The sequence below is a fragment of the Cyphellophora europaea genome (assembly GCF_000365145.1).
Source record: "Cyphellophora europaea CBS 101466 unplaced genomic scaffold supercont1.11, whole genome shotgun sequence".
NCBI classification, from domain to species: Eukaryota; Fungi; Ascomycota; class Eurotiomycetes; order Chaetothyriales; family Cyphellophoraceae; genus Cyphellophora; species Cyphellophora europaea.
Genome location: NW_008481799.1, coordinates 557,246 through 581,131, shown reverse-complemented (window position 1 = coordinate 581,131; position 23,886 = coordinate 557,246). Strand labels below are relative to the sequence as shown.

Genomic DNA, 23,886 nt, shown 5'->3' with positions numbered 1-23,886 from the left:
GAGCACTTAAGCATGATACAACCGGCTCTGGCCGCCCCCTAGAGAGGTACCTCAAATCGTGGACAATGTGCACGGTCTGCAGAATGTCATCATCGTGGCAGTACATGAACAATGAGCAACATCGCTGGAATTTCTGGTGACATAGCGCACAGATATGGATTTCGAAAGTGCTGTTGCTGCTTGATAGATATCACCATGGTACCCGGCGTATCGCTTCTTGACCTTAAGCGCAGCCAGTTGCTAAACCTCCAGAGAGTGACCCGCTGCGCTATAATATACTGATTCATCCTGATTCTGGATTCTCTTGTAGACTCAACTTCGGGTAGTCTCGTTCTCAATAGTACCCTCAACCGCTCCCTGTCTCTCAAAATGTTAAGTCCTGCTCTTGTTCAGTCTGGTACATGTCAATAATATCCTCGACGGACACAACCCCGATGATCCCTTCGGCAGTATTTCCGTCACCAGCAACGTTCACCCCAGCAGGGACACCGGCCTCGGCATCAATGTATCCCCCAGCAGGAACGCCTTCCTCGGTAGCAGCACCATGCTCATCATCAAAGTCCGCAGGATCTTGGATGCCCGCGATCTCGTTGCGAACGTTCTAGAGGCAATTATGCAATAGCCGGAGAACCTCGCTTGCTTGTGCGAGCATGATATAGCACCATCAAACCACTCCAAACTTGCATTGAACGGCCAATAGAAGGAGCAGTTGACGTGAGTCACTTGAGGTTGGGCTTCTGTATTGAGCAGCATAGAAGGGTTGTTGATTGGGTCTGAGTTATGAATGCCCTGAGACAGGAGGTGATCACTGGCATTTAGGGGTGCTGCAGATGATGATGTCGATGTCGAAGCTTTTTGGGCTGGAGCTACAGCTCGTCAGTACGTTACGAAAGGGGCTACGGTGCTACTGACCATCAATGTTCAAATTGCTGAATACATTAGCGACTGAATCAGCCTTGACACGATGTGTATGTTGTGGACTCGTGTTGGTGGAAACGCTGGATTGAGACATCGTGCTGGTGTGGGAAAGAATGTTGCATTTGCCCGGCTGAGCGCTGTCCGCAGCCTAGATATCTTAGCTAGCTACAGTGGAGCAAGCACCGCCCCCATGTCCATGGTTAAGCGTCTTTGGCGTGTTCACAAAGCTGGCCTTCTTCAAGACCGAAGGGTGACAACACCGCAACTTTGTGTGGGGTGGCATCAGTCTGGGACCTGTTTCCAAAGACCTCATATCGGACCAGGCACTTTAGCTATCACCATGTCGATAACCCTTTCGGGAGAGAGTGTATTTACGTAGTCTTTGATTGCCTCGCCGTTGCTGCCAAATTGAGTGCTTCGCTCTCTGTCAGGGCGTGCAATGACCAAGCGGTGCGGAAAGATTTTCTTGGCTGCGAGCTCGATGAGAGATGGCGTTACGAAGTCGATTCCGTGAAGAGGCGCCAAGTACTTCGCCAGACTCACAAAGCAGACGTTGCTGTAAGGTGTAATGCCGCCATCGACCCCCCGTTCCAATCGGAGGAATACGACTAGATCTTGGAGGTGTCGGCGAACCTCAGGCGTGATGGTGGTTTGTTGTCCGAGGCGACGGAGATCGTCCAGGACCTCACTCGATATATGAAGGCGGTCAGAGGAAGTCTTAGACAGATCCGATCTGTGGCCTGCAACATCGTTCTCCAGCTCTTCAACGTTGGGGAAGCCATCGTCGAGAGTATGAGAATGAGACAGGAAGAGACGATCGGTCAGATGATGGTTAAGCCGAATGTGCTTCTGATCCGTGGAGATGATTGGTAGAAAGAGAAAGGTCTTCGGCGCAGGATGGACAGTAGTTTTGCTGAAGATTCTCCGCCGGCGAATAAGCTCCATCATCTGGATCTGGACATCGTGGCACGCCTGGTTGAAGTCTTTCGCGATGATGACATTCACGACCATGCGGGTATCGAGCGTCTGTTCGATATGACCACGCGACCCGCGGAAGCTGACATTCTGGATGCGCGAGCGCAAAGCACCAACGGCATCACTGTCGCTGTCAAGGTCCGACTCGTTGAGATTTGCCGATTGGTCGTCAAGTATAGCGTCGGTGAAAGTGTCGACTGAGACATAGTCGGCCTCTTCCAGTACGACATAGGTCAACTTGAAGATGTCGGAGACGATCAGTGCTAACTCTGACGCCAAAGCGCCCATTATGTTTCTATCGCCGTAGACGAGACATGGGTGTTTTGCGACGAGGCCCAGCAACACCGCTAATTCTAGGTCACTGAGCTCGGGAATGGCCTCGAGAATCTGCTCGACATCCATGGTCACTTATGAATTGTCGACATATCATCGATGATCAAGGTAATAGCTTACATCTGTGGTGGATCTGAATGATGGGACGGTTTGATGAGATGAATGGTGAGGAGTCGTCGAAGGAAGGCGTCACGTCGTTCCCGCCAAGCCGCCCATGCCAAGGCTATACCCGATTGGCCGACAAGATGACGGACAGACTGGCTGATGCCTTTCCGTTCCTCTGCTACACACGAACACCGTGACCATTTCTCAGCGAACCAGTGCTTTGGAGAGATCTAATAATGCCGCCCAGATGACCTCAACAAATCCCAGGGCTGGCTGGGAGAGGATCGACAACCAATTCTATCGCAAGATCCGACTTTACGAACAAGTCTTCGATCCCGATCTCGAGCTTGAGAACTACCTTGTAGCTGGCGCTCCTTACTCCGGCGCATTGGCACTATGGCGGAACGAGTCCAAAATCTCTCGTTATAGAGTCGGTGGCAGTGCGAAGCCGACCATCGATATCTACTCGTCTTCTGGAAAATTGATCAGCAACATTAGCTGGGATAAGGGCTCGATTCGAGGTCTTGGCTGGTCGGACGATGAGCAGCTCCTGGTCATCACCGAGGATGGCACTGTGAGATGCTACTTCGGCTTACATGAAGACTTCACGCCCTTCTCACTGGGTCTGGAGGCGGAGGAGCACGGTGTCGCGTCTTGCCGCTTTTGGTCGCATGGGTTCGTCGCTCTGTTATCAAACAATACCCTGGTGGCGGTTTCATCCTTCCGCGAACCTCATTCCGTACAGCAACTTGCCGCCGTCCCAGACGGGAAGGTATATGCCTGGTCACTTATCCCTCCCGCGTACACACTGTCACGATCGGTTGAGGTTCTCCTTGCCATCGACAAGACCATTTTTGTGGTAGATGCTACCGAAGCCGAAGATCGAGGCTTGTCGGATGGCCCGTTCAGTCACGTGTCTGTCTCACCAAATGGACGGTTTGCTGCTCTGTACACAGAAGATGGCAAGGTATGGGTCGTCGGTAGCGACTTCCAGAACAAATACAGCGAGTACGATTCCAAGGTCAAAACGCCGCCTGCCAGGCTTTACTGGTGTGGCAACGACTCCGTCATCTTGGCGTGGGAGGACGAGATACACATGGTCGGTCCTAATGGCGCTGCGGCAAAATATTTCTATGATGGCCAGGTCCATGTTGTTCCCGATATCGACGGTATACGATTGATTACGAATGACAGCTGTGAGTTCGTGCACAAGGTACCGGATGCCTCAGAGGAGGTTTTCAAAGTCGGTTCCACCACTCCGCCATCGGTTCTCCTAGACTCGATAGACCTCCTCGAACAGAAATCACCGAAGGCAGATGAGAACATTCAGCGCATCAAGTCGAGCCTTCCTGATGCCGTTGAGACATGCATCAGAGCGGCCGGGCAAGAATACGACCAGGCCTTGCAAAAGCAACTCTTGCGCGCCGCGTCGTTCGGCAAATCAGTGCTTGATCTCTACAGTAGCGATGAATTCGTGGACATGATTAACGACCTTCGAGTCCTCAACGCAGTGCGTGACTACCGCATCGGCCTGCCGCTGTCGTACGAGCAGTACCTGAGACTTGGACCGGAAAGACTCATAACGAGACTCATCAATCGCCGAGAGTATCTGCTCGCAATCAAATTGTCGGAGTTTCTCAACCTGTCGGTCACCAAGATCTACGTGCACTGGGCGAGCCAGAAGGTCAAAAGCTCGTCTGCCGATGATGATTCCATTCATGAAGTTATCACCGAGCGCCTGAGGGGCAAACACGGCGTGTCATTTGAAGCAATCGCACGCACAGCCTACGATGAGGGTCGTGGTCACCTTGCCACCTCGCTATTGAACCATGAGCCTCGATCGGGCAAGCAGGTACCGCTCCTACTCAGCATGGAAGAAGACGACATAGCGCTCAACAAGGCCATCGAGTCCGGAGACACTGATCTTATATTCTTCGTCCTGCTACACTTACGGAAAAAGCTCCACCATGCAGCTTTCTTCCGAAGCCTGTCTGAGAAACCATTGGCTGGTGCACTGGTCGAGAGTTCGGCACGGTCGCAAGATACCGAGCTTCTCAAGGACCTCTATTACCAAGACGACCGTCCAATCGATGGCTCCAACCTCCTCCTCGAGGAAGCCACGCGCCAGCCGGCAGTCCAAGCCGTAATCGATAAGCTCAAACTGGCTGCTCGGGTTCTGGCAGATGCGAAGGATCCTGCGGCTGTACTCCAGACTCGAGCCCTGACCGAGGCAACTCAGCTGCTCAAGATGCAGGAAGCGTTCGACAAAGATGTCGCGGACAACACAGGCAGCTACGTCGGCCTGAGCGTCAACGAAACGATGTTCCGCCTCATCAGATCGGGATACAGCAAGCGCGCCGCTAAGATGCAGAGCGACTTCAAGGTACCAGACAAGACGTGGTGGTGGGTTCGCTTGCGCGCACTCGTGGCTGCAAGGCTGTGGGGAGAGCTCGAGGAGGTTGGTAAGGTGAAAAAGAGCCCAATTGGCTGGGAGGTATGTCTCGACCGTAACACCAATGCTTTGTTACCGTATTTGGGTCGTGCTAACTGGCAGCAGCCGTTCTATAACGAGGTACTGGGCGCCGGGAACACGCGTCTTGCGTCGACTTTCATCCCGAAGTGCACTAATGTCCCACCTGCAGAGCGGATCGAGATGTGGGTCAAGTGCGGCATGGTCGTGAAAGCAGGCGAGGAGGCGGTCAAAGCGAAAGACTTGAATGCTCTCGAATTGCTGAGAACGAAGGCATCGGGCGCGCAGCTAGGAGAGATTGAGAGGATGATCAACCAGTTGCAGCCGAGAAGGTAGTTCGGTATCGTCAATGTCGTGAAATCGTGGTCTCATGCGTATTGGAGCCGCCTACTTCAGCTGATGTCGTCTAGGTCTGAGCCAGCGTTCGATGCCGTTCGGTCGACCACGACCAGCTTGTTGACAGGAGCATTTGCCGGCACCTGGACGCCATCTACCAGTTTCATCTCTTGGTCACCTTGCTCGTCCACATCTTCCCATTGCTGATCCTCTGCCTCCGCATCGTCCCCGCGTGCCGAGAATAATTTAGGAGTTTTCCTCTTCTCTTCCTCAGCCTCCCCGTTGATCTCATCCCAGATCGCGCGTCTGCCTCTTACTTTCTTCATCTTGACCTGCGACTCCGACTTCTTCTTCTCTAGCTGATCCATTACAATCTCGGCACGGGCCAGGCCTTTCTCTTGCCGCGCACGCTGGCCCCGCTTCATGGGCTTCTGTTTCTTTTTGGCCTTCTGTATACCACCTCCAGGTCGTGCGGAGAGTACTGGAGTAGCATCAGAGGCTCGAGGCGCATCGGTGACAGACTTATCCAAATCGAGCGAGGGCGAGCCACCGCGTCTGGCGGCGCGGGAGCGGGAATTGGCTGTGAGGGTCAGTATGCTGAAAGTTGGTATACATGGCCGAACGCCGTACCTCCTGCCTTCTGCTTGACTTTCGGTGTCTTCGCCATTTGACACTAGGCTTTGGTTAGAGACATCTGTGTCTGACTGCTGCGTCGTGCATTCCTCAAAAAATAACTACGGCGGAACGAATGCGGAAGGCTTGGCGAATTCTACCTGTTGCAAGTGACGTAGTTACACGTGGTGGATGCCTTGGTCATTCGTTGCCGCTGTTCCTCTTAGATGTCGGGCAACTACATCAATAGACCTGCAAAATAGAGCATGTGGCGGACTGGACGCGTCCTTGACGCTGTAGACTCCGCTGCCTCTGCAACATGGCCCCGACACGCCCATTGAAGCGACAAAAGACCAACCCCGACGACCAACCTCCGACCGCCGCAAGCGTGAAGCCTGAGCAAATACCATTGCCGCCTGATACACCCACGAGGCAGCCACAGCCTGATCCGCCCAAACCAGCACAGGACAGTCCCCGTCTTTCATGGTATCAATCATGGTCGCGCAAGGCGGCTCCAGTGACTGAAGTGGCTCGCGCAAGCTCCAATTCGTTGACCAATGCGGCATCCGAGACTGCTTCCATTTTCAGCGACCGCACCACCCCACGTCGACCCTCCACGCGGTCTGCATCTCTGTCCATGACTTTGGGCAAGAGCGGTTCCACCCGCTCCTTACCTGTTGACGCTACAACATCAAAAGTCCATGCGACTTCAGAATCCACAAGTCCGAGCAGAAAGAACTCGACTCAAACGGGACCAACAGAGAACAATGACAGATCTAAAGGCGAAGCTCAACAATCAAATGCAGTTGCAAGCAGCTCGTGCTCGCCAGAAGATGCTGTCGAGTCCAAGCCTGACTCGTTTGCGGTAAACAATATTACAACCAGTTCACGCGAGCCTAGGCAGAGCGGCTGGTTCGGCTGGATTCCAAAAGGCGAACCGACGTCTGAGCATTCCAAAGAAACGCAACGACCCAAGACCGAGACCACAACCTCCGCAGATAGTGCCAGCGCAGTTCCGAGGACGAACGCAAGCGCCAGGGACGGGACCCAGCCTGAGATCGGCCGAGCAGTTGTTGAAGCTGATAAGAAGAATACCAATGCTCAGACACACCTCTCCACTGTATCAGATGCAAGACAGAAGCGAACATGGCTGCAGATGCTGGGTGGCGATTCTACCGCGAAGCTGGCTACAGTTCAGGAGCAACCGCACACTGATTCTCAGACTGAAGATGCCAGCAAGCAGGTCAAATCGCAGAACCTCGATGTTCCGAAAGCGAAGAATACTCCCGCAAAGTCTGCTGACCAGTCTCAGGCGTCCTCCGTCGAAACATCGCCTCCGCCACCTTTGCCAGGCGATGGTAGCAAATCGGCTGGATGGGTGTTCTGGTCCAGAGACAAGAAGCAACGGCCAACTACGCCATCCACTTACGGAAAAGCACCACCACATGAAGGTGAAATTGCCATATCGGATACACCGTCGCAGAGCAAGCCCAAGCGAGCGTCCATCAGTCTTCCGGAAGATGCAAGGCCAGATGCTAAGGCTCTAAACGAAAGTCCATCTAAAGATGGAAAGAAGACGGACTCGATCAAAAGTAAGGAGGCCCCGAAGACTCCGTCGGACAGCAAGAATGCGAAGAAGGCGGATCCCAAGGTTACCCAAAAAATCGAATCAAAGAATGCAACTGCCGTTGCTGTTGAGCAGCCTAAAGCCACAAGGCCGGCCTCTCCCGCACCATCGAAGGCGGCCGTCGACAATCTCCTTCTCCCAATGTTCCACGATACGCTTCACGTACACCAGAGTCCATCGCTACTTCAGCAGCTTAGCAGGTTGCTTTACTACACCAAGGAGCCAGAGCTCAGGCATCTTTCACTAGTCAAAGATCCGCCACGAATCAGGAGCGCCCTTGTCATTGGGGTTCACGGCTACTTTCCTGGCCCAATGGTGCGGACCTTGTTGGGTCAGCCGACAGGCACTTCCATCAAGTTCGCAGATATGGCAGCCAAATCCATTCGTAAGTGGACCAACAGTCGTGGTTATGACTGCGAGGTCAAAACGGCAGCGCTGGAGGGCGAGGGAAAAATCCAGGAGCGAGTAGAGTTGCTTTGGAAACTCTTGCTCAACTGGATCGATGAAATTCGCCGATCCGACTTCGTCATGGTGGCTTGCCACAGCCAGGGGGTGCCAGTTGCCATTATGCTTATCGCCAAATTAATCCAGTTTGGCTGTATCAGCGCGGCGCGAGTTGGCATATGTGCCATGGCTGGTGTTTCTATGGGACCCTTCGCCGAACTGAAATCGCGATGGATCAGCGGCTCGGCGGGGGAGTTGTTCGAGTTCTCCGATGCTACCAGCAAGGTCTCGACGGACTATCAGAACGCCATGGAGACAGTTCTGAAAGCGGGTGCCAGGCTGACGTTCGTCGGGAGCATTGACGACCAGCTCGTGTCGCTCGAATCGTCTATCTTTGCACCCCTTACACATCCTCACATATACCGCGCAGTTCTCATCGATTCGCGCATACACGCTCCAGGATTTCTGTCGCATCTTGTCGGCTTCGTACTGAAGCTGCGTAACCTTGGTGTCCAAGATCATGGGCTTATTCGTGAGTTGTCGTCTCCTTTGGCCGGCAGCTTGTATACAGGAGAAGGTCACTCGAGAATATATGACGATGAGGGAGTATACGATTTAGCGACAGCATTCGCGCTCGAGACCACTGCCCAGCTCGGTGTCGATGTTACCAAGAGGGATATTCAGTCATCTAGCGGCAACCCTTACATCCTCCCTTTTGCCATGAGAGGCATTCTCGAGGAAGAATTTGTGCGATCAGAGCTTCGTGAAGAAGTGAATCAGCTGCTCCATCAATTCGACGAATGGAAGCCAAACACAAAAGCGCTCAAGGACGTCAAGTTCAGGCTTGAAGGCGTACGGTCGAAGCTGTGAGCAAAGCTACGCCCTGTGAATGTCTGTCAAGTGCTTTGCTGAGCCACTTTTGTCAAGCTTTGGGCTGAAGTTCACGGCCATTTCCCCAGCGTTGCCTGACCGTATTCTCCAGTCGCTTCGTCCAAGGCCAAGCCATTCATTTTTGCAGTGCTGGTACTTGCTTGAGTGTTCCCGTAATGACCAAAAAACGAATTGGCCGAGAAGAACATCCGCCCATACTGGCGCGGCCATCCTGATTGGGTGGCACGAAATCTGTGCGTCCTGGCATTACCGCTTGCCTGAAGCTTGGACCTTTCGATCTACACACCAAAGCATATCGCTCCCACCAAGAAAGGCCCAGTTGATATATCGACTACAGTGTTCCGAGACCCGGATCTATGGCAAACGCCATGCGAAAGACGCTCCCGTACCTTGCCGAGATATAGTCGACTAGCACCTCGGCATCTTCCCCACACGTAACTATACGCTACGGCCGAAACACTGTCGTGACTGGAAGTATCATTCTGCGCATGCAGGGTCGTCCCTAGTGGCTCCCGAAGAATATAATAGAGCCCCAGTACCCCGACTGCTCCCCGTGTCTTGAATATTCTACACGGCGAGCATCAGGCACAAACGCCAATATGCCTCTCGCCTTCGATCCTGCCTGGCTACCCGCCCTGGAACCATTGCTCCCCATATTGACCGCTCGGCCCGTTCCCAAGATTCACGACGTTCAAACCCGCCGCGACAATCTGGCTGTCTTGGGTGAGCTCAACTCTAAGCTGCCCGACCCTGGAAACCTTGTTCAAGAGCGTCTCACCTTTACTTCATACGATGGCGCATCCGTTGACATTCTTTACTCACACCGGGTCCCACTTTCGATGGATGCCCCGACCGCTGCCATCGTCCATGCACATGGTGGTGGTTATATCGCTGGCTCGGTCGACATGTTCGCCAAGAACATCGCTCTCTGGGCTGCCGAGCACGGGGTGCCAACATTTAGCGTAAATTATCGCAAGGCCCCTGAGCACCCGCACCCTACACCTGTTGAAGACTACTATGCAGGCCTCAAATTTGTGCAAACCAATGCTTCGCGCTTCAACATCGATCCGGCGCGCATCGCCGTCTTTGGGGAGAGTGCGGGTGGCGGTCTTGCTGCGGCGGCGGCGCTTTTGGCGCGTGACCGTCAACTCGACCCGCCCATCGCGAAACAGGTCCTCGTGTATCCTATGTTGGATGACAGAAATCTCACGCCCATACCGGGTATCGAGCCGTTCGCAGTGTGGAACTGCGAAAGCAACATCATGGGCTGGACGGCACTGCTGGGCGCGGACAAGGCGGGTAAGGAGGACGCGGATGTAAGTCCGTATGCGGCGCCCGCGAGAGCACGGAGCTTGGAGGGTTTGCCCAGAACCTACATGGATTGTGGTGAGCTGGACATTTTCAAGAGCGAGGATCTGGAATATGTCAGCAGACTGGCGCGCGCGAACGTCAGTGTCGAGTTTCATCTGTATCCAGGCGTGCCGCATGTGTTCGAAGCGTTGGCGCCGGAGATCTGGGCGAGTAAGGCTGCGAGGGCGAACCGGATTAGAGCGTTACAAGACTTCTGAGACCTAGTCAATATGTAGATAGCTGCCGTGTTGGGGCTGGACTAGTGTAGAACGGGGACGAGCGACGGTCAAACAATACGATTCTATCAGTCAGGTCATGAAGCGTGTGCCATCTGCTCCGGCCCATGGAAGACGAAGTAGAGCACTTAGGTCTCCAGCTCGCAGTTGTCCAGTGGACGCATATCTCACGTGCATTGGCTCACTGCCCGATCGGATTCCTGTATCGTAAACCTCAGGGGTCGGTACCAGCTATGCACTCGCTCTAGGCCAATGCCCAGCATCACATCACAGTCGCATGGGGAGCCGCCGCCACCATAGGCTGGCACGCCACACTAAACCTGACCACATTTCTGCGCGCGAAACCACACGATATCTAGCCCCGTCTATGGGTGGTTCATTAGCAGCAACGGGAATAACCACCGAAGCTGCGTTGGGTTTTCGTAACAGCAGCCCCTCTTGCTTCTGGACCATGAACACCTAGAGAGCTATCCCTCCGGTCAACCGCAACAGCCGGTCCTCGACCATAACCCACACCTACCGAGCTCGCTTCCGCCCCCACTCGGCTCACCCCGGTCTCACCCCTCAACAGCACCTCGCTACTGATGGATCTCCTTCTTCTGGAACGTGCCTACCACCAGTAACGCACCTCGTCAGCAAATCCACATTTTTAACAAAACCAGCTCAGCTCAGCTTTCCCCCCCTTTTTTTTCCCCTCCCTTTCCCAACCAGGACACCATCGCGCCGCCCCCTGCCGCACCCATCAACGCGACAAGCAAAACTGTGGGGAAAACACCAAGCAAAAAAAGAAAACCAAAACTCACCAGGAACCTCGGGACACCACCCCTCCCTAAGTTTGGTGAAAAACTCGCCCTTGGGCTTCAACGCCTCCCTCCCTTCTTTGCCCAAAGTGCCGTAAAACACGTAGACGTTGGCGCCGGCGTTGGCGCCGTACTCGCACAGGCCGCTGCCGCAGGTGGCGCAGAACTCGCGCGTCAGCTGCACGCCGCTGCCGTTGTCGGCTGTGTGTTTGCGTAACGAGGGGGGAGAGGAGGTGACGGTGTAGGTGGAGCGGGGGAGCTTGGTCGTGATGCCGTAGGGACCGCCGGTGAATTTCTTGCAGTTGGTGCAGTGCTGGTGTTGGGTTGGGTTAGAGTAGTTTGGCGCCTTGGGGGGGTTTGGGGTTTTAGGGGAGGGAGGGGAGAGGGAGGAGGGGATAGGGGTGGGAGGAAGGAAGTTGGGCGAGGGAGTGGGGATAGATGCTGGAGGCGTGGGTTTGTCGCCAAGCAAGAAAGGCGAGATGCGGATTTGGATGAGACGCCTTGAAGGAGTAAACGCGATGGCGGAGCGAACTGGTGGCGTCCAGTCTTGGGAATTTGGCACTGCTATCTTCTTGGTTCTGGCTGGTAAGGAGAGACTTACTGTTCCACCCGAGTCAGCGAACCAAGCTGTTTGAATAGATGGAGAACTTACCACAGATACTTGTGCGTGCATCCTCGGCGGGATTGTCGAGGGTGAGCTTGTACTGGACTTCGCCGCAATAGCAGCTACCCGGGAAAGTTTGTGGCATGGTCGGAATGGGGGCCGATGGGCTGTAGAATTACAAGATTGGGTGGTTAGGAGGCTATGTGAGTCACTTCAGTGGTTTGAAGACGGCTTCAAGATGTCGTAGGAGTTGTAGAAATGGGTGAATTGCATCATGTAGATTCACGTCATTGATCTTCGTTCCCCCGGATTCGATGTGCGCAGAACGGATATGAGATCCGGCGCACAAAAGTATGGGTACTGGCTCGACTGGATCTTCTACGTCGTGCTGCTGAACTTCGCAGATGCTTGAGCTCTTTTCTGCATTCGGGCACTGCTTTACATTGTAGGGTGCAATTGAAACGCCTGACAGGGCCATGCTCAGAGGCAAGACGCTCGTGGCTCAATAGTCAGGCAGTGAAAGCTTGGCAGCTGCTTTACCCTGTCAGCTTTGAAGACTCTCCACTAGAGCAAGTACATTGACTATGGGGACTGAAGCTGGTGTCCATGACAAAAGCTGGTCAGTACAAACCTCTCCCTTCAAGGTCGTCTTGGTGCTGGATCCGTGTTGCAAAAAAAACAGGTACTAGTACGACAAGGCGATAGTTGCCGACTCCAGTATCTGGACTGCATTGGATGCAGTATGCTCTATGACGAGCCACAGCTGGACCAACTGCTAATATTCAAGCTTCCTTTTTGACTTGCAATACATATGTACCCATGAGTTCTCTCTTGACACGACTCTTGCGAGTGATGGGGATTCAGAACTTGTTTCTTGGCCGAAGCGTCCCCGCTACTTGGTGGCCCCCAATCCAGTGAGATAAGCTTGGGCTGCTTGGCTTCGTTCAGTGAACTCCGTCTTGCCAATGTGATTGACTGAAGCTCAATGGGGAACGGGGCTTTACCCCTGATTCTCCGATTCAGCTGATCTTTGTCAGGCGGGCCACCTGAAGGCATTGGCATTAAAAACCATCGCTATACTCAGCCCCTGATACGCATATATCTCTGTAGGTCAATACCTTTGTCTCGATCTTTTCGGGCCACGTGGCTATTATCAGACCCCGTAAAGCCCGTAGGAGCTTGATAGACGACCTTCACCCACGATGCCATCACAAAAGACCCTCGACGATCTCGGCGACTGGGTCGTGCTCCTCGAGCCAGATCAAAACATTGACCGTCGACAATGCTCGCGTCAAGTTCCGATGCAAGTTTTGTCACTAGGTGCACCTCGAACTGGCACCTTGAGCATGGCTTCGGCTTATAAAGTCCTTGGCATACCTTCTTATCATTTTGCGAGCATTGTCATCAATTCTCGCGATGCCGACATGTGGCTCGAAGCAATCGATGCCAAATACAACCCAGACAGCCGACGGCCAGGATTCACACGACGCGACTTCGACCAGCTACTGGGACACGTAGGGGCGACAACCGACGCTCCAACAATCCTGTTCTGGCAGGAACTGATAGCAGCTTATCCCGAGGCCAAAGTGGTGCTGGTTGAGCGCGACAAGGAGAAATGGCTGAAGAGTATCCGAGTGCTATTCAGCGAATCCTTGAATCCGGTTGGAAGGTATGTGTTGCGGTACACTGACCCCGGTCGGACTGGCCGGATCCTAAATTGTGGTTTCGCATGGTTCGGGAGTTGGCTCGGTGTGAAGGAGCGTGATATGACGGTTGACTCCTTGATGCAGAAAGCTCGTGGAGTTTATCAGAAACATTATGCAGATATTCGTGCGACTGTGCCGCCGGAAAATCTGCTGGAATATAAGCTGGGAACTGGGTGGGAGCCGTTATGCCGATTTCTAGGAAAGGACATTCCCGATGTGCCGTTTCCCCATGTCAATGATGCGAAGACTTTGCAAGCTGGCTTTGAGCAGTTGATTTTGGGCGGGCTGAAGCGATCAGCAATCAATCTGGCTCTGTTCGCTGGAGTAGGCACGGCAATATGGCAGATGTTCAAGCTGTTGAGATGATATAATCAACATCTTCCGTAGTGTACGGCACAATGTCTTGATAGACGGTGAGGCCGAAGCATAAGAACGATAGATCCCCCGAGCCAGTCCATGAGAGTGCAACAAAGCAAGGGTTCTGGACAATGAAAAATTGGTGTGTTATGCGGCGCCGTACTCACCACCGGGCTGTCGCTTTACAAGTACCTCGCGAAAGAGCTTGTGCTTGACTACCCACGTATCCCCACGTGAGGGTTTGACCGATCTTCATCGACTAGTGATCTGCGATCTCGGGAATTCGGAAGACCATGAATCTGTTTATGCCTATGAGCAAGCAGCCAGTCATTTCCTGAGAATTTCAAATTCACCTGCCTGGTGATATCACACATCCAAGGGCCAGACCTCTCGGACGCTTGACCCCTCATGATTGCCCTTCCCTCCCCGCAAACTCTCCTGTGTCTTCTGGCTTCACATCCTCGCCAGCGTCGTGTCAGATTGGCCGACAGTATTTGAGATGTTGATCGGCGCGACGGAGGCGCTTCAGCTTAAAGCCGCTGCGGCTCCTGCGCCTCATCAAGGTAAGCTGTGTCTTCCGACCAACGTCCTACGGCGTCTTGAGATTGAGTGCATACACAATCCTTTGAAACGTGTTCCAGCTCCTCACTTACAATGTCTTGCCCGGTCCAGCACAATGTCCACACTGGTGAGAAAGCCAGCGGAACGGCCAAGACGAATGGCGAAGGCCAGCCAGCCCCTGGTGCCTACATTAGGTGGGACGCCTCAGGCGTGTCCACCGCCCCTCCGGGTGAGCAAGAAAAGATCTGGGAAGTGTCTCAACAATTCAGCCGCTTTCAGATGATGAACTTCAATGAACACATGCACTGCCTCCGTGGTACCCATCTCAAAACCCAAGGATGTGTCATCGGCAAGCTCACAGTCCGCGACGACCTCAAGCCTGAGCTCGCCCAAGGCATGTTCGCGAAGCCTGGTGCCTACGATGTCATCATGCGCTATTCCTCTCTCACTCCCAAGATTGTTCCTGATAACGTCGCTGCTCCTCGTGGTATCGGCATGAAGATATTCGGTGTCAAAGGTGAGAAGATTTGGGGTGAGGACAAAAATACTCAAGACTGGACCTTCAACAACTACCCCATCCTCGAACTCCGCACCCCGCAGGTCACCTACGAGATTGCCGACTGCCTAGAGCAGAATTGGAACGACATCCCAAAGTTTGCCGAGGAACAGAGCAAGCGTGTAGACGCCGATGTTGCAACTTTTGGCAGTCAGCTTCCACGCCAGCACATGGTTGCAATGCCGCAGTATTCTCAGTCTGCCTACCGCCACGGTGACTATGTCGCCAAGTATGGAGTCTTCCCACTTGGTGAGAAACAAAAGGCCCTGGAGAAAGAATACGTCAAGGACGACGATCCCATCAACATTCTCTCCCAGCACACTCGAGCCTTCCACATGGCCAACAAGGTCACCTACTCCTTCTGCGCTCAGCTGCTACAAAACCTCGACGAGCAGCCCGTGGAAGACATTGGAGTCGAATGGGATCCCAAGAAATACCCCTTCGAGGAGGTTGCGAGACTCGAGTTTGACCCGCAAGACAGCTGGATCCCCGAATTCCGCGTCTGGTGGGACGACCGCATCACGTGCAACAGCTGGCATGGTCTCAAGGAGCACGAGCCTCTTGGCAGCACCAACAGACTGCGGCGTGTGGTCTATGCTGAGAGCAGGAAATTGAGATTGAAGGTCAATGGATTCGGATCAGACTACATCGAGCCTGCCAGTTTGAAGGAAGTGCCTGTGCCTGCACCGGCTCCCCAGCTTGACCTGCCTCACCAACCAGCTACTACGAGTGCTGCCGTGTCAGCCGCTGCCTAGTTGAGAAGCGACTATTTGCTGTTATTGACGCACGCTATGAGAGCACATACAACTTCCATTGCGATTAACTTTGCATCTCAGTTCCAAGAATCTCCTCTTGAACCACTTCGGCCTTGCTTGTATTCATTGACACTACGACGCAGATCCCCCAAGTTCTCTCGGGAAGCTCTGTGCGTGATGCGTTCTGATGCAGCAAGGTACGCCATATGGTCTGTGGTGCCACTGCCCAGGCATTGTTGGACGATCTGCATTTCAGTCATCTCCCCACATAGCATATACACAGACACCCTTTGAACATGTACAAAACCCGTTCGCTATCGCCCCGGAGTTTCCTAAACCCGCCAAAGCTGCTTCATTCACTCGTTGCCACACCCGAGCAGCTCCCACAGCACAAATCCCATCCTAGTCCAATTCGGGTGCAACCACTTCACGACCACCAAGCCTCTACACCCCTACCAACCAGCACAATGCCACGCATCACCCTCATCCAAGCCCTCGCCCTCGCCTTCGCCCGCACCGCCTTCGCCGCCCCCATCCCCATCTCCCTCCCAAACCCAAACCCCAACTCAAACTTCCTCGGCTCCCTCTCCACCGTAACCTCCAATCTCGACACCCTCACCACCGCCACCCAGGCCCACCCAGGCAACTTCTCCGGAGCCGATGACGCCAACGTCGATGCCTCCCCGGCCCTAGACGACCTCACCACCGCGGTCAGCGACCTCACGGGCGACATCGCCATCGCCAGCGGCGACAACGAGGGATCCGTCGATGTTGGCGATGCTGGGAATGTGAATTTGGGGGACGTCAGCGATGTCGTAGACGTGGGCGATGTCGTCGGCGGTATCAGTGAGATCGCGGATGTCGGTGACGTTGGCGATATTGGAGATGTTGATGTTGGACATGTCGGAGACATCACCAACGACATCGGCGACGTCGCCTCCGGCACGGACCTGAATGTGGACGATCTGATGGTGTCGGACTTTGTGCAGAGCCTGTTGGGGCGTGTGACGGTGAGCGAGCTGGTGGGGGGGCTGGGGCTGGATGCCAGCGATGCCGCCGGGATGGGGGATTGGGACCTTAGTCGGGTGGCGAGTGTGGAGGATCTGGCGGGTGAGTTGGGGGTGAGCGTTGAGGAGCTGCAGGCGGTGTTGCAGGAGTTGGAGGTTGATGGTGCTGGGGCGTTCGATGGGGAGGCGAGCTGATGGTCGCGCAATCCCGAGTAGGAACCATGTCGTCGACGGCTTGAAGCTCGTACCTGGTGTTAGGGAATTAATGTGCCGAGAGGCTCAGGAGGGCGGAGAGAAACGTTCGGAAAGGAGTCGCTATCATACGGGGCGCGTGGGCATTTGTCTCGCCCTTTCTCTTCGCTCGCATCCACAACTAAGCTGATATAGTTCGGCAATAAATGCCCTTGGGCTAATCGAACGCTTGGCCTTCCCCACAGCGACAGGTCTAAGCGAGCTCCCAAACTTCGTACTCGCACCTTGACAGCATGCAGTCGGTGGATTTCTGGGAACCCACAAGCTTCTGAAAATTAGGTGGAGTGAGTTCGAGCGCTGTTAGACACTTTTGGGTGCACCTCACATGAAGACCGGCTAGGTGATGTGCACTCGGGCCTCCTCACTGGAGCTCAACCTTGTTGGCCTCGCCAGCCACAGTCACAGACCCGTCCTCACGCGTTTCTTCACCAGAGCTTCATTCCAAATCCGAACCCGCAACGGGCGTCCACCCCATCACCAGGCTCGAAAATCATACTACTACTCGACCATGCCTCCGCCCAAATCAGCCACGTTCTACGACAACCGCACCTTCCGCTCCACCTCCAACTCCGCCACCGGCGAGGTCTCCCCCGCAACCACCTTCCGGTACCACCAGTCTGCCGCACAGCCCCACATCGTCTGGGCCGAGTACTCGGGCGGCAGCATCGTGCGCGGCAACTTGATCGCCACGGTGGCCCGGGACGGCAGCAATGCGCTGGACATGCGCTACCACCATGTGAACGAATCCGGAGAGCTCATGACGGGGAGGTGCAGGAGTACGCCTGAGGTGCTGGGGGATGGACGGCTGCGCATGCATGAGAGGTGGGTGTGGACGAGTGGGGGGCAGGGGGAGGGCGAGAGTGTCATTGAGGAGGTGGAAGGAGAGGGTGGCTCTTAGTGTCGGTTGGTAATGAGAGACAGGGAGGAAGAGGTCCAGAGTTACTCGTGTTTTCATGTCTACATCAGACGCCAACGGACGGGAGACTTCAAGTCGCAACGTCCGAGAAGCTCTACGAGATCCCCTACGAGGGTAGTGCGACATTAATGCTCGTAATGTTGTCTGTGCGCAGGAGACCTCCGCTAGATGGTGTACGTGAACTCCGGGTTCTCGCGGTCCGTCAGGTCTAGCCATCTATTGGATATTAGCAGAGGAACACGATGCAGTTCATCAACACCTACTCGGAATTTTCTTGCTTGGTGTATCCCGGCTCTGCACGAATGGCCGCCTTCTTCCTGTTCTGGCGCTTGCAGTACCACCAAATGAAGACGATGTCGCCGAAACACAGTGACCAGCAGACGAGGATTGTGACGATCGCGGGCACGTATTTGGGCGCATCTTTGGGGCGGAATGTCTGAGGGCCTGCGCGGAGAACTTAGCCAAAGTCCAATGGAGATGTAGCCCTGAATAACTTACCGATAATATTGCCCACGCAGTAGAAGATCAAGAACAGCGCGGCGACCGTGGTCTTCTTTGTATACCCTGCAATATTCGAAGAGATTAGGCTCAACAGTGCCACAAACGGCGTCGTGCAAGCCAGCGTCATGTAGTAACCCACAAGCTTCCCAGCACCAGCGCTGTCAGGTAGCGCAATGAGCAGAACGACGCCGAGTATGGCGATGCCCAAGCCGATGAGAGAGATTCGGAGGCGGCTTCCTGTTCTATCACCGTAATAGCCGCTGAGCAGTAGCGACACGACCTGTACTGCGCCGGCCGGAGTCCCTAGAAGCAGTGATTCGACCGGGGTGTACCCAAAAGAGACGATGAGCTGACTGAAGAAGTTGGTGATGCCGCCGTTCGGAATGTTTGCAGTGAATGAGTAGAAGACCAGAGCCCAGACCATCGGATCGGTGAAGGCCTCGATGAACTGATAGCGCTTGAAGTGTTTGTTTCCAATGCCTTGCTGGTTTCCTCGCACTCGTGCAACTGCAAGGATGCGATCACTCTCGCTCAGCCATCTGGCCTTGAGCTGGTTATCGGGAACGAGCCAAAGGAATATAATACCAAGGCAAACAGTGAAGATCCCAGTAAACACAAATAGGATCTGCCAAGGTAGGATTGTGTGTTCGTGTTTCTGGTCGCCGACAGCTATACCCCAAGCAACGAGGCCACCGAATATCTGAGCAAAGCCATTAAAAGAGAACCAAATGCATGTCCGCGACCCCTGCTCTTCCTTTCTATAGTACTGAGATGTTATCAGGGCCCATCCAGGCGTGACGGCTGCCTCAAAGGCACCAAGCAGGACACGGATCACGGCGGCTCCGGCGAAGTCGTTGACAACTGCGAACAAAGCAAGGACGGTTCCCCAAATGATGATGCAGAACCCAGAGTACTTGGCGATCGGAAGTCGTTGGAGCAGCCGCACTGTAGGCCACTCCCAGGCCAGATAGCCAAAGTAAAACAAAGAGGCAAGCCACTGGTAATTATCGCCCGAAAGTGAAATGTCTTCCCTGAGTCCCATGATACTCGCATAGGACAGTGTCGTCTTGTCCAGGAAGTTCATTCCGTAAATAACGCACATTATGGGAAGTATGCGGCGGTCGATGCGGCGCAGTAGTCTCTTGTTGGTGGCTTCGTCGACAACGACATTCTCATGCCCTTCAAAGGCTGCCAGGGCCTCGTCAGCATCATATTTGTTGGCTTTCAGGATCTCTGAAGCGACTCCGCTTTGCTGAGTAGGAGTCTGCTCAATATCGGTGGCGGTGTTGGCCGCTTTCTCGTCTTGCTGTGCAGATTTTGCCATTGGGTCGATGGTAGAGGACGCGAGGCCATGGTGAGCTGAGATATGAGGCCGGGCTTAAGTATATCATCGAGCTGGGCATCTTCCGACGGCTGAACCACAAGCATTGCGGTGCTGGACATCTTCCGACGACATTATCAACGCCAAGCAGTGAACGTCGAAGTCCGCATGTAGTGACCACAAAGACTAGACGAGCGGTAGTAGGCCGCGGCACGTCTGTAGATCATCGTCTGTATGGGGAAGGCGATTTGTCCTTGCGGGGTCGTCTGGTCAACTGCGCAACTCCACCGAATTTTCCGACGCCTTGGCCGCAGGCATTGGTGCTGTAGCAAGCGGCGGAAACATGATAAGGTTGATGCCCCTGCAACGGGCTTGTGCGACTGCGGTCTTCGCCCGCAGAAACACGGTAGCTTCCATCTTTCGGTAGTTGGAACACGGCTTCAAATCGCAAACTGTTCGAAACCACCGGAGCCGAGCAATTCTCTGAAATCTGGCTTATGCCCTCGCTGTTGCACTTCCGCAACGTAGGCATCGGCAAATGTCGCGGCTCGAGCATAGTTTCTCCCGTATCTGGCGAGCGATCGTAAACGAGTGCAGACCCAGTCGCGGTGCAGGAGGTCTTCAGTCTCAAGGATGGCCATGAAGAGCGGCCAAGCTATTCGTAGCATGGCTTCATCGCCCTCGTGTTGAAATGCCTGGAATGCCAGATTCATGATCCCAGCTAACGCCGAGGCTCGTTGGCCAGTTCCCTCGACTGTCAGCCGCGCAGAGTGATGGTAGAACAAAGTTGCGGCATGAAAATGGGGAACGATGAAGCGGACGTTCTTGACTGCTCGGATCTTGTGATCGGTGTCTTGACACATTTTGCGAGCGAGAAGGAATGTCTCACTATATTGCCGCGACACATCATCAAACGCCATCTCCACGACTCGGCGGCAGTCTGCAGCAGCTGGTGAATGCTCCAACTCTAGTTCGTAGAGCTGAGACACCATATAACGCAACTGAAAGCATTGCCCATACAGCAAGAAAACGTTGTGATTGTCAATGTCATCCATCAGCTCTGTGGTTGGATATGAGTCACCCCAGACTCTGGGAAACAGTGGGTTGCTGAACCGCTGCATCTTCGTATAGCTGCGGAAGATGTTCGACTCCGATTCAGGCTCATGGCTGTAAGAGCATGAATTGTGTTGCCGCAGCATGCCGTGGAGCGCTCCGTTTATGCCACCACCAAGCCGGGTCGATGATGCACCTGCGTCCAACAAAGATATCCAGACCAACATTCTCGCGGAGAACAAAGATGGTAAGAAACTGGTTCGAGATGTGGCAGACAGCTCCATCTTTGTAACAGGAGATGTTGCTTGATCTTCCGTGCCTGTGGAAAGCATGAAGGTGTGGCGAGATTTTACCTGCACGAGCGATGCAACTCCTCTAAGGTGACTCGAAAGTGCCTTCCCACTGCCATCGCCAAACTTCTGCTCGTATGCTAGCATTAGCCACGTCGCTGCCAGCACAGCATCGATGCCTGTTTCGGTGTCCGTGCCTTCGATGAATGCTCCAAATTGGCGCAGAGCTTCTGAGTAGTGGTGAAGAGCCATCTCATCATCTCCTACGTCGGCGTTGCCGCCAGCACGAAAGCACAGCATCTCTTGTCTAGCTATAGCCAACACCATATGCATCGTCATCGCAGAGTGGGACGCGATGCGGAAGATGACAGCAACGACATTGTAGGAAGAATTTTTGGTGTGCTGGTGCCGAGCAAATACTGTTTGGAAATACTGAATAGCTTCACGCTCTCTTGATCCGATTATGAGCGAAGACGCAGATGCGTTTGGCCGCGCATCAAGAGAGCTGCGCGGAGAACTGGAGTTGTTCCGAGCAGAGAAGTCCACGTCAACGGCTCTTTGCAGACTCCTTTGTGTCTGCAGAGTCCTTGAAGCCTGGATCCCTTGACTGCGGCTTCCACGCCGCGGGTAGGGCTTACGTTGCCTCGGACTATAGTCGCAGGACCGATTGAGCCGATCGCACCGGTTGCATACGGGCTGCTGAGCATCACACCTGACCTTTTTGTCTTTACAGGTCCAACAGCCAAGGCCAGGGCGGCGAGCATGGCGGCCGGCAAGCTCGACACGTGTCGTTGAAGCTGCCATGGTCATTTTCGTAGAGCAAGCTCCACATGACTGTTAGAACGGCTGCTGTAGGTGGTCCGAAGAGGAAGAATAGATGTGTCAAAATGCCAACGTCGTGTACTGATATCGTGGAGTTGTGGGGTAGAAGTCGATTCCCCGATGGTCGGAAAATTCGCTTGCACCGATCGACTGCCGACTTCTCCACGTTGATATGACAATTACTAGTTCCACACCGCACGAACTCTCCCGCTACGGGAGCCCGCAGATTCGCCTGCCGCCCAACGAGAGTGGCAGGTAAATGTGAAAGCAATATTGTGCCCTTTTCCTCCGGTCTGCGATCTGCGGATCTCTTTGTAACTTAGACAGCGCTCTATGCACCGATACCATGGGTTCTATCGCTCTCGATAAGGAGACTAGCGCGCCAGCCACGCAGAACGAGAAGAATCCTGACTTCTCCAAGCTGCGTGAATCTGCAACCGACGCAATAGACGGGGCTGAGCGACAGTTGCGCGAGCTGAATCGACAGATTCACGACAACCCGGAACTCGCATACAAGGAGTATCAAGCTGTGGAGAACATATGCAGGTTTCTCGAGTCTCATGACTTTGGTGTCCAAAGAGCAACGTACGGCTTGGAAACATCATTCACGGCCGAGGTCGGCTCCAGTGGCCCCTTGGTGATCATCTGTGCCGAATATGATGCACTTCCGAACATTGGCCACGCGTGTGGCCATAATTTGATTGCAACTTCATCCATTGCCGCTTTCGTTGGCGCCACCAGAACATTAACGAAGTCTGGCCTGTCCGGAAGGATCCGACTTCTAGGCACACCAGCAGAGGAGGGCGAGGGTGGCAAGGTTAAGCTGATTCAAGCTGGTGCATTCAAGGAAGATATCGCAGCTGCAATCATGGCGCACCCCTTGGCCAGACACCAGTTTGAGAAAGGGTTTTCAGGCCTTGCTGGAATGAGGATGATCGGAAGCTACAAGTTCCGCGTCGAATTCAGAGGTAAGGAGGCCCACGCTGCAGGAGAGCCATGGAATGGTGTGAACGCGCTCGATGCGGCAGTTGCAGCGTACAACAACATCTCGTTACTGCGTCAGTCAATGCGGCCGGATGAGCGCGTGCATGGCGTGTTTGAGGAAGGCGGAACGGTGCCGAACATCATCACCGAATACACTCGAATGAACTGGTATGTGCGCAGCCCGTCGATGAAGCGTGGCAAAGCCCTTCTAGACAAGGTCCGGAAGTGTTGCGACGCAGCAGCGCTGAGCACTGGTTGTACACTGAACTACAAAGAGTAAGTCGAGTCCACGAAACGTACCTTCATGGCTGATGGTGGAACCAGCAATCCCACATATAAGGATCTGCGGGTCAATGAACCCCTCAGTCAGTGCTATGTCAATGAAATGGCATACATTGGCGAGCAGGTTACCCTGAGACAAGATGAATGCTTCACGGCGTCAACGGATATGGGCAAGTCAGCTCCCTGTTTTGGCGGGTTCCTGAGCTGACACTCGACCAGGCAATGTCTCATATGAAGTGCCATCCTTCCATGGAGGCTTTGGGATTCCCACGGACCCCGATGTAGCGCAGCACCATCCGCGCTTCGCACATTTTGCGGGCCGTGACAGTGCCCACGAGGAAGCCATCAAGGTCGGAAAGGGCATGGCGCTGCTGGCGCTACGTGTCATAACGGATCCCGAACTGATCAAAGACGCAAAGGCAGACTTTGACATACCACCAGACGAGTGAAGAGCAAGATGCGTGAGTAAGCACCGTGGGGACCTGAACGCGTTGAACGCGTCCGCATTGATCTTGGTAGGGTTAGGGCTGTGTATGCCAAGGTCATTTGAACGAGTCTCGCCATTCTCTCTTCAAATTTTTGAGCTTTTCGTCTTGTTGTCTTCAATATTGCTGCGGATCGAGTCACGCTCGATTGCTGCTTGACTCGACCTTCGAAATGCTGAAGTGTCTCAATGTGAAACACCGCTTCTACCTTTGCTAGAGCTGATCGCCTCAATGCCCCAGGGTGAATCAGTGTGGACAGGGAAGCAAGACCGACACAAGCCTCGGCTACCACTCAAATAGTGGCGAGGCGTCCTCGATTCTACTACTGCTAAGCACC

At 54.1% G+C, this 23,886-nt stretch overlaps 13 protein-coding genes across 13 annotated transcripts; 8 read left to right on the top strand and 5 right to left on the bottom strand.

Annotated features, from left to right (window-relative positions):
• Positions 1-1,227: 1,227 nt before the first annotated feature.
• On the bottom strand, positions 1,228-2,295 carry HMPREF1541_09889 (uncharacterized protein; the record flags this gene model as incomplete). Its single annotated transcript, XM_008714561.1, has 1 exon — positions 1,228-2,295. One exon carries the CDS (start codon positions 2,293-2,295, stop codon positions 1,228-1,230), a length of 1,068 nt encoding a protein of 355 aa, XP_008712783.1.
• A 283-nt stretch (positions 2,296-2,578) lies between these two features.
• On the top strand, positions 2,579-5,137 carry HMPREF1541_09888 (uncharacterized protein; the record flags this gene model as incomplete). The annotated part of the gene is made up of 2 exons (XM_008714560.1): positions 2,579-4,825; positions 4,889-5,137. 2 exons carry the CDS (start codon positions 2,579-2,581, stop codon positions 5,135-5,137), a joined length of 2,496 nt encoding a protein of 831 aa, XP_008712782.1.
• Positions 5,138-5,193: 56 nt separating this feature from the next.
• HMPREF1541_09887 (uncharacterized protein) lies at positions 5,194-5,804 on the bottom strand (the record flags this gene model as incomplete). Its single annotated transcript, XM_008714559.1, has 2 exons — positions 5,194-5,717; positions 5,768-5,804. The coding sequence occupies 2 exons, from the start codon at positions 5,802-5,804 to the stop codon at positions 5,194-5,196; spliced, it is 561 nt and encodes a 186-aa protein (XP_008712781.1).
• Positions 5,805-6,068: 264 nt separating this feature from the next.
• On the top strand, positions 6,069-8,690 carry HMPREF1541_09886 (uncharacterized protein; the record flags this gene model as incomplete). Its single annotated transcript, XM_008714558.1, has 1 exon — positions 6,069-8,690. One exon carries the CDS (start codon positions 6,069-6,071, stop codon positions 8,688-8,690), a length of 2,622 nt encoding a protein of 873 aa, XP_008712780.1.
• A 620-nt stretch (positions 8,691-9,310) lies between these two features.
• Positions 9,311-10,279, top strand: HMPREF1541_09885 (uncharacterized protein; the record flags this gene model as incomplete). Its single annotated transcript, XM_008714557.1, has 1 exon — positions 9,311-10,279. The coding sequence occupies one exon, from the start codon at positions 9,311-9,313 to the stop codon at positions 10,277-10,279; it is 969 nt and encodes a 322-aa protein (XP_008712779.1).
• A 686-nt stretch (positions 10,280-10,965) lies between these two features.
• HMPREF1541_09884 (uncharacterized protein) lies at positions 10,966-11,846 on the bottom strand (the record flags this gene model as incomplete). The annotated part of the gene is made up of 3 exons (XM_008714556.1): positions 10,966-11,057; positions 11,101-11,697; positions 11,750-11,846. The coding sequence occupies 3 exons, from the start codon at positions 11,844-11,846 to the stop codon at positions 10,966-10,968; spliced, it is 786 nt and encodes a 261-aa protein (XP_008712778.1).
• A 1,057-nt stretch (positions 11,847-12,903) lies between these two features.
• On the top strand, positions 12,904-13,773 carry HMPREF1541_09883 (uncharacterized protein; the record flags this gene model as incomplete). Its single annotated transcript, XM_008714555.1, has 1 exon — positions 12,904-13,773. One exon carries the CDS (start codon positions 12,904-12,906, stop codon positions 13,771-13,773), a length of 870 nt encoding a protein of 289 aa, XP_008712777.1.
• Positions 13,774-14,418: 645 nt separating this feature from the next.
• HMPREF1541_09882 (uncharacterized protein) lies at positions 14,419-15,636 on the top strand (the record flags this gene model as incomplete). The annotated part of the gene is made up of 1 exon (XM_008714554.1): positions 14,419-15,636. One exon carries the CDS (start codon positions 14,419-14,421, stop codon positions 15,634-15,636), a length of 1,218 nt encoding a protein of 405 aa, XP_008712776.1.
• Positions 15,637-16,103: 467 nt separating this feature from the next.
• HMPREF1541_09881 (uncharacterized protein) lies at positions 16,104-16,838 on the top strand (the record flags this gene model as incomplete). Its single annotated transcript, XM_008714553.1, has 1 exon — positions 16,104-16,838. The coding sequence occupies one exon, from the start codon at positions 16,104-16,106 to the stop codon at positions 16,836-16,838; it is 735 nt and encodes a 244-aa protein (XP_008712775.1).
• Positions 16,839-17,403: 565 nt separating this feature from the next.
• On the top strand, positions 17,404-17,793 carry HMPREF1541_09880 (uncharacterized protein; the record flags this gene model as incomplete). Its single annotated transcript, XM_008714552.1, has 1 exon — positions 17,404-17,793. The coding sequence occupies one exon, from the start codon at positions 17,404-17,406 to the stop codon at positions 17,791-17,793; it is 390 nt and encodes a 129-aa protein (XP_008712774.1).
• A 182-nt stretch (positions 17,794-17,975) lies between these two features.
• Positions 17,976-19,636, bottom strand: HMPREF1541_09879 (uncharacterized protein; the record flags this gene model as incomplete). The annotated part of the gene is made up of 3 exons (XM_008714551.1): positions 17,976-18,027; positions 18,075-18,255; positions 18,310-19,636. 3 exons carry the CDS (start codon positions 19,634-19,636, stop codon positions 17,976-17,978), a joined length of 1,560 nt encoding a protein of 519 aa, XP_008712773.1.
• Positions 19,637-20,073: 437 nt separating this feature from the next.
• On the bottom strand, positions 20,074-21,786 carry HMPREF1541_09878 (uncharacterized protein; the record flags this gene model as incomplete). The annotated part of the gene is made up of 1 exon (XM_008714550.1): positions 20,074-21,786. The coding sequence occupies one exon, from the start codon at positions 21,784-21,786 to the stop codon at positions 20,074-20,076; it is 1,713 nt and encodes a 570-aa protein (XP_008712772.1).
• Positions 21,787-22,144: 358 nt separating this feature from the next.
• Positions 22,145-23,513, top strand: HMPREF1541_09877 (uncharacterized protein; the record flags this gene model as incomplete). The annotated part of the gene is made up of 3 exons (XM_008714549.1): positions 22,145-23,058; positions 23,107-23,249; positions 23,284-23,513. 3 exons carry the CDS (start codon positions 22,145-22,147, stop codon positions 23,511-23,513), a joined length of 1,287 nt encoding a protein of 428 aa, XP_008712771.1.
• Between the last annotated feature and the right edge of the window lie 373 nt (positions 23,514-23,886).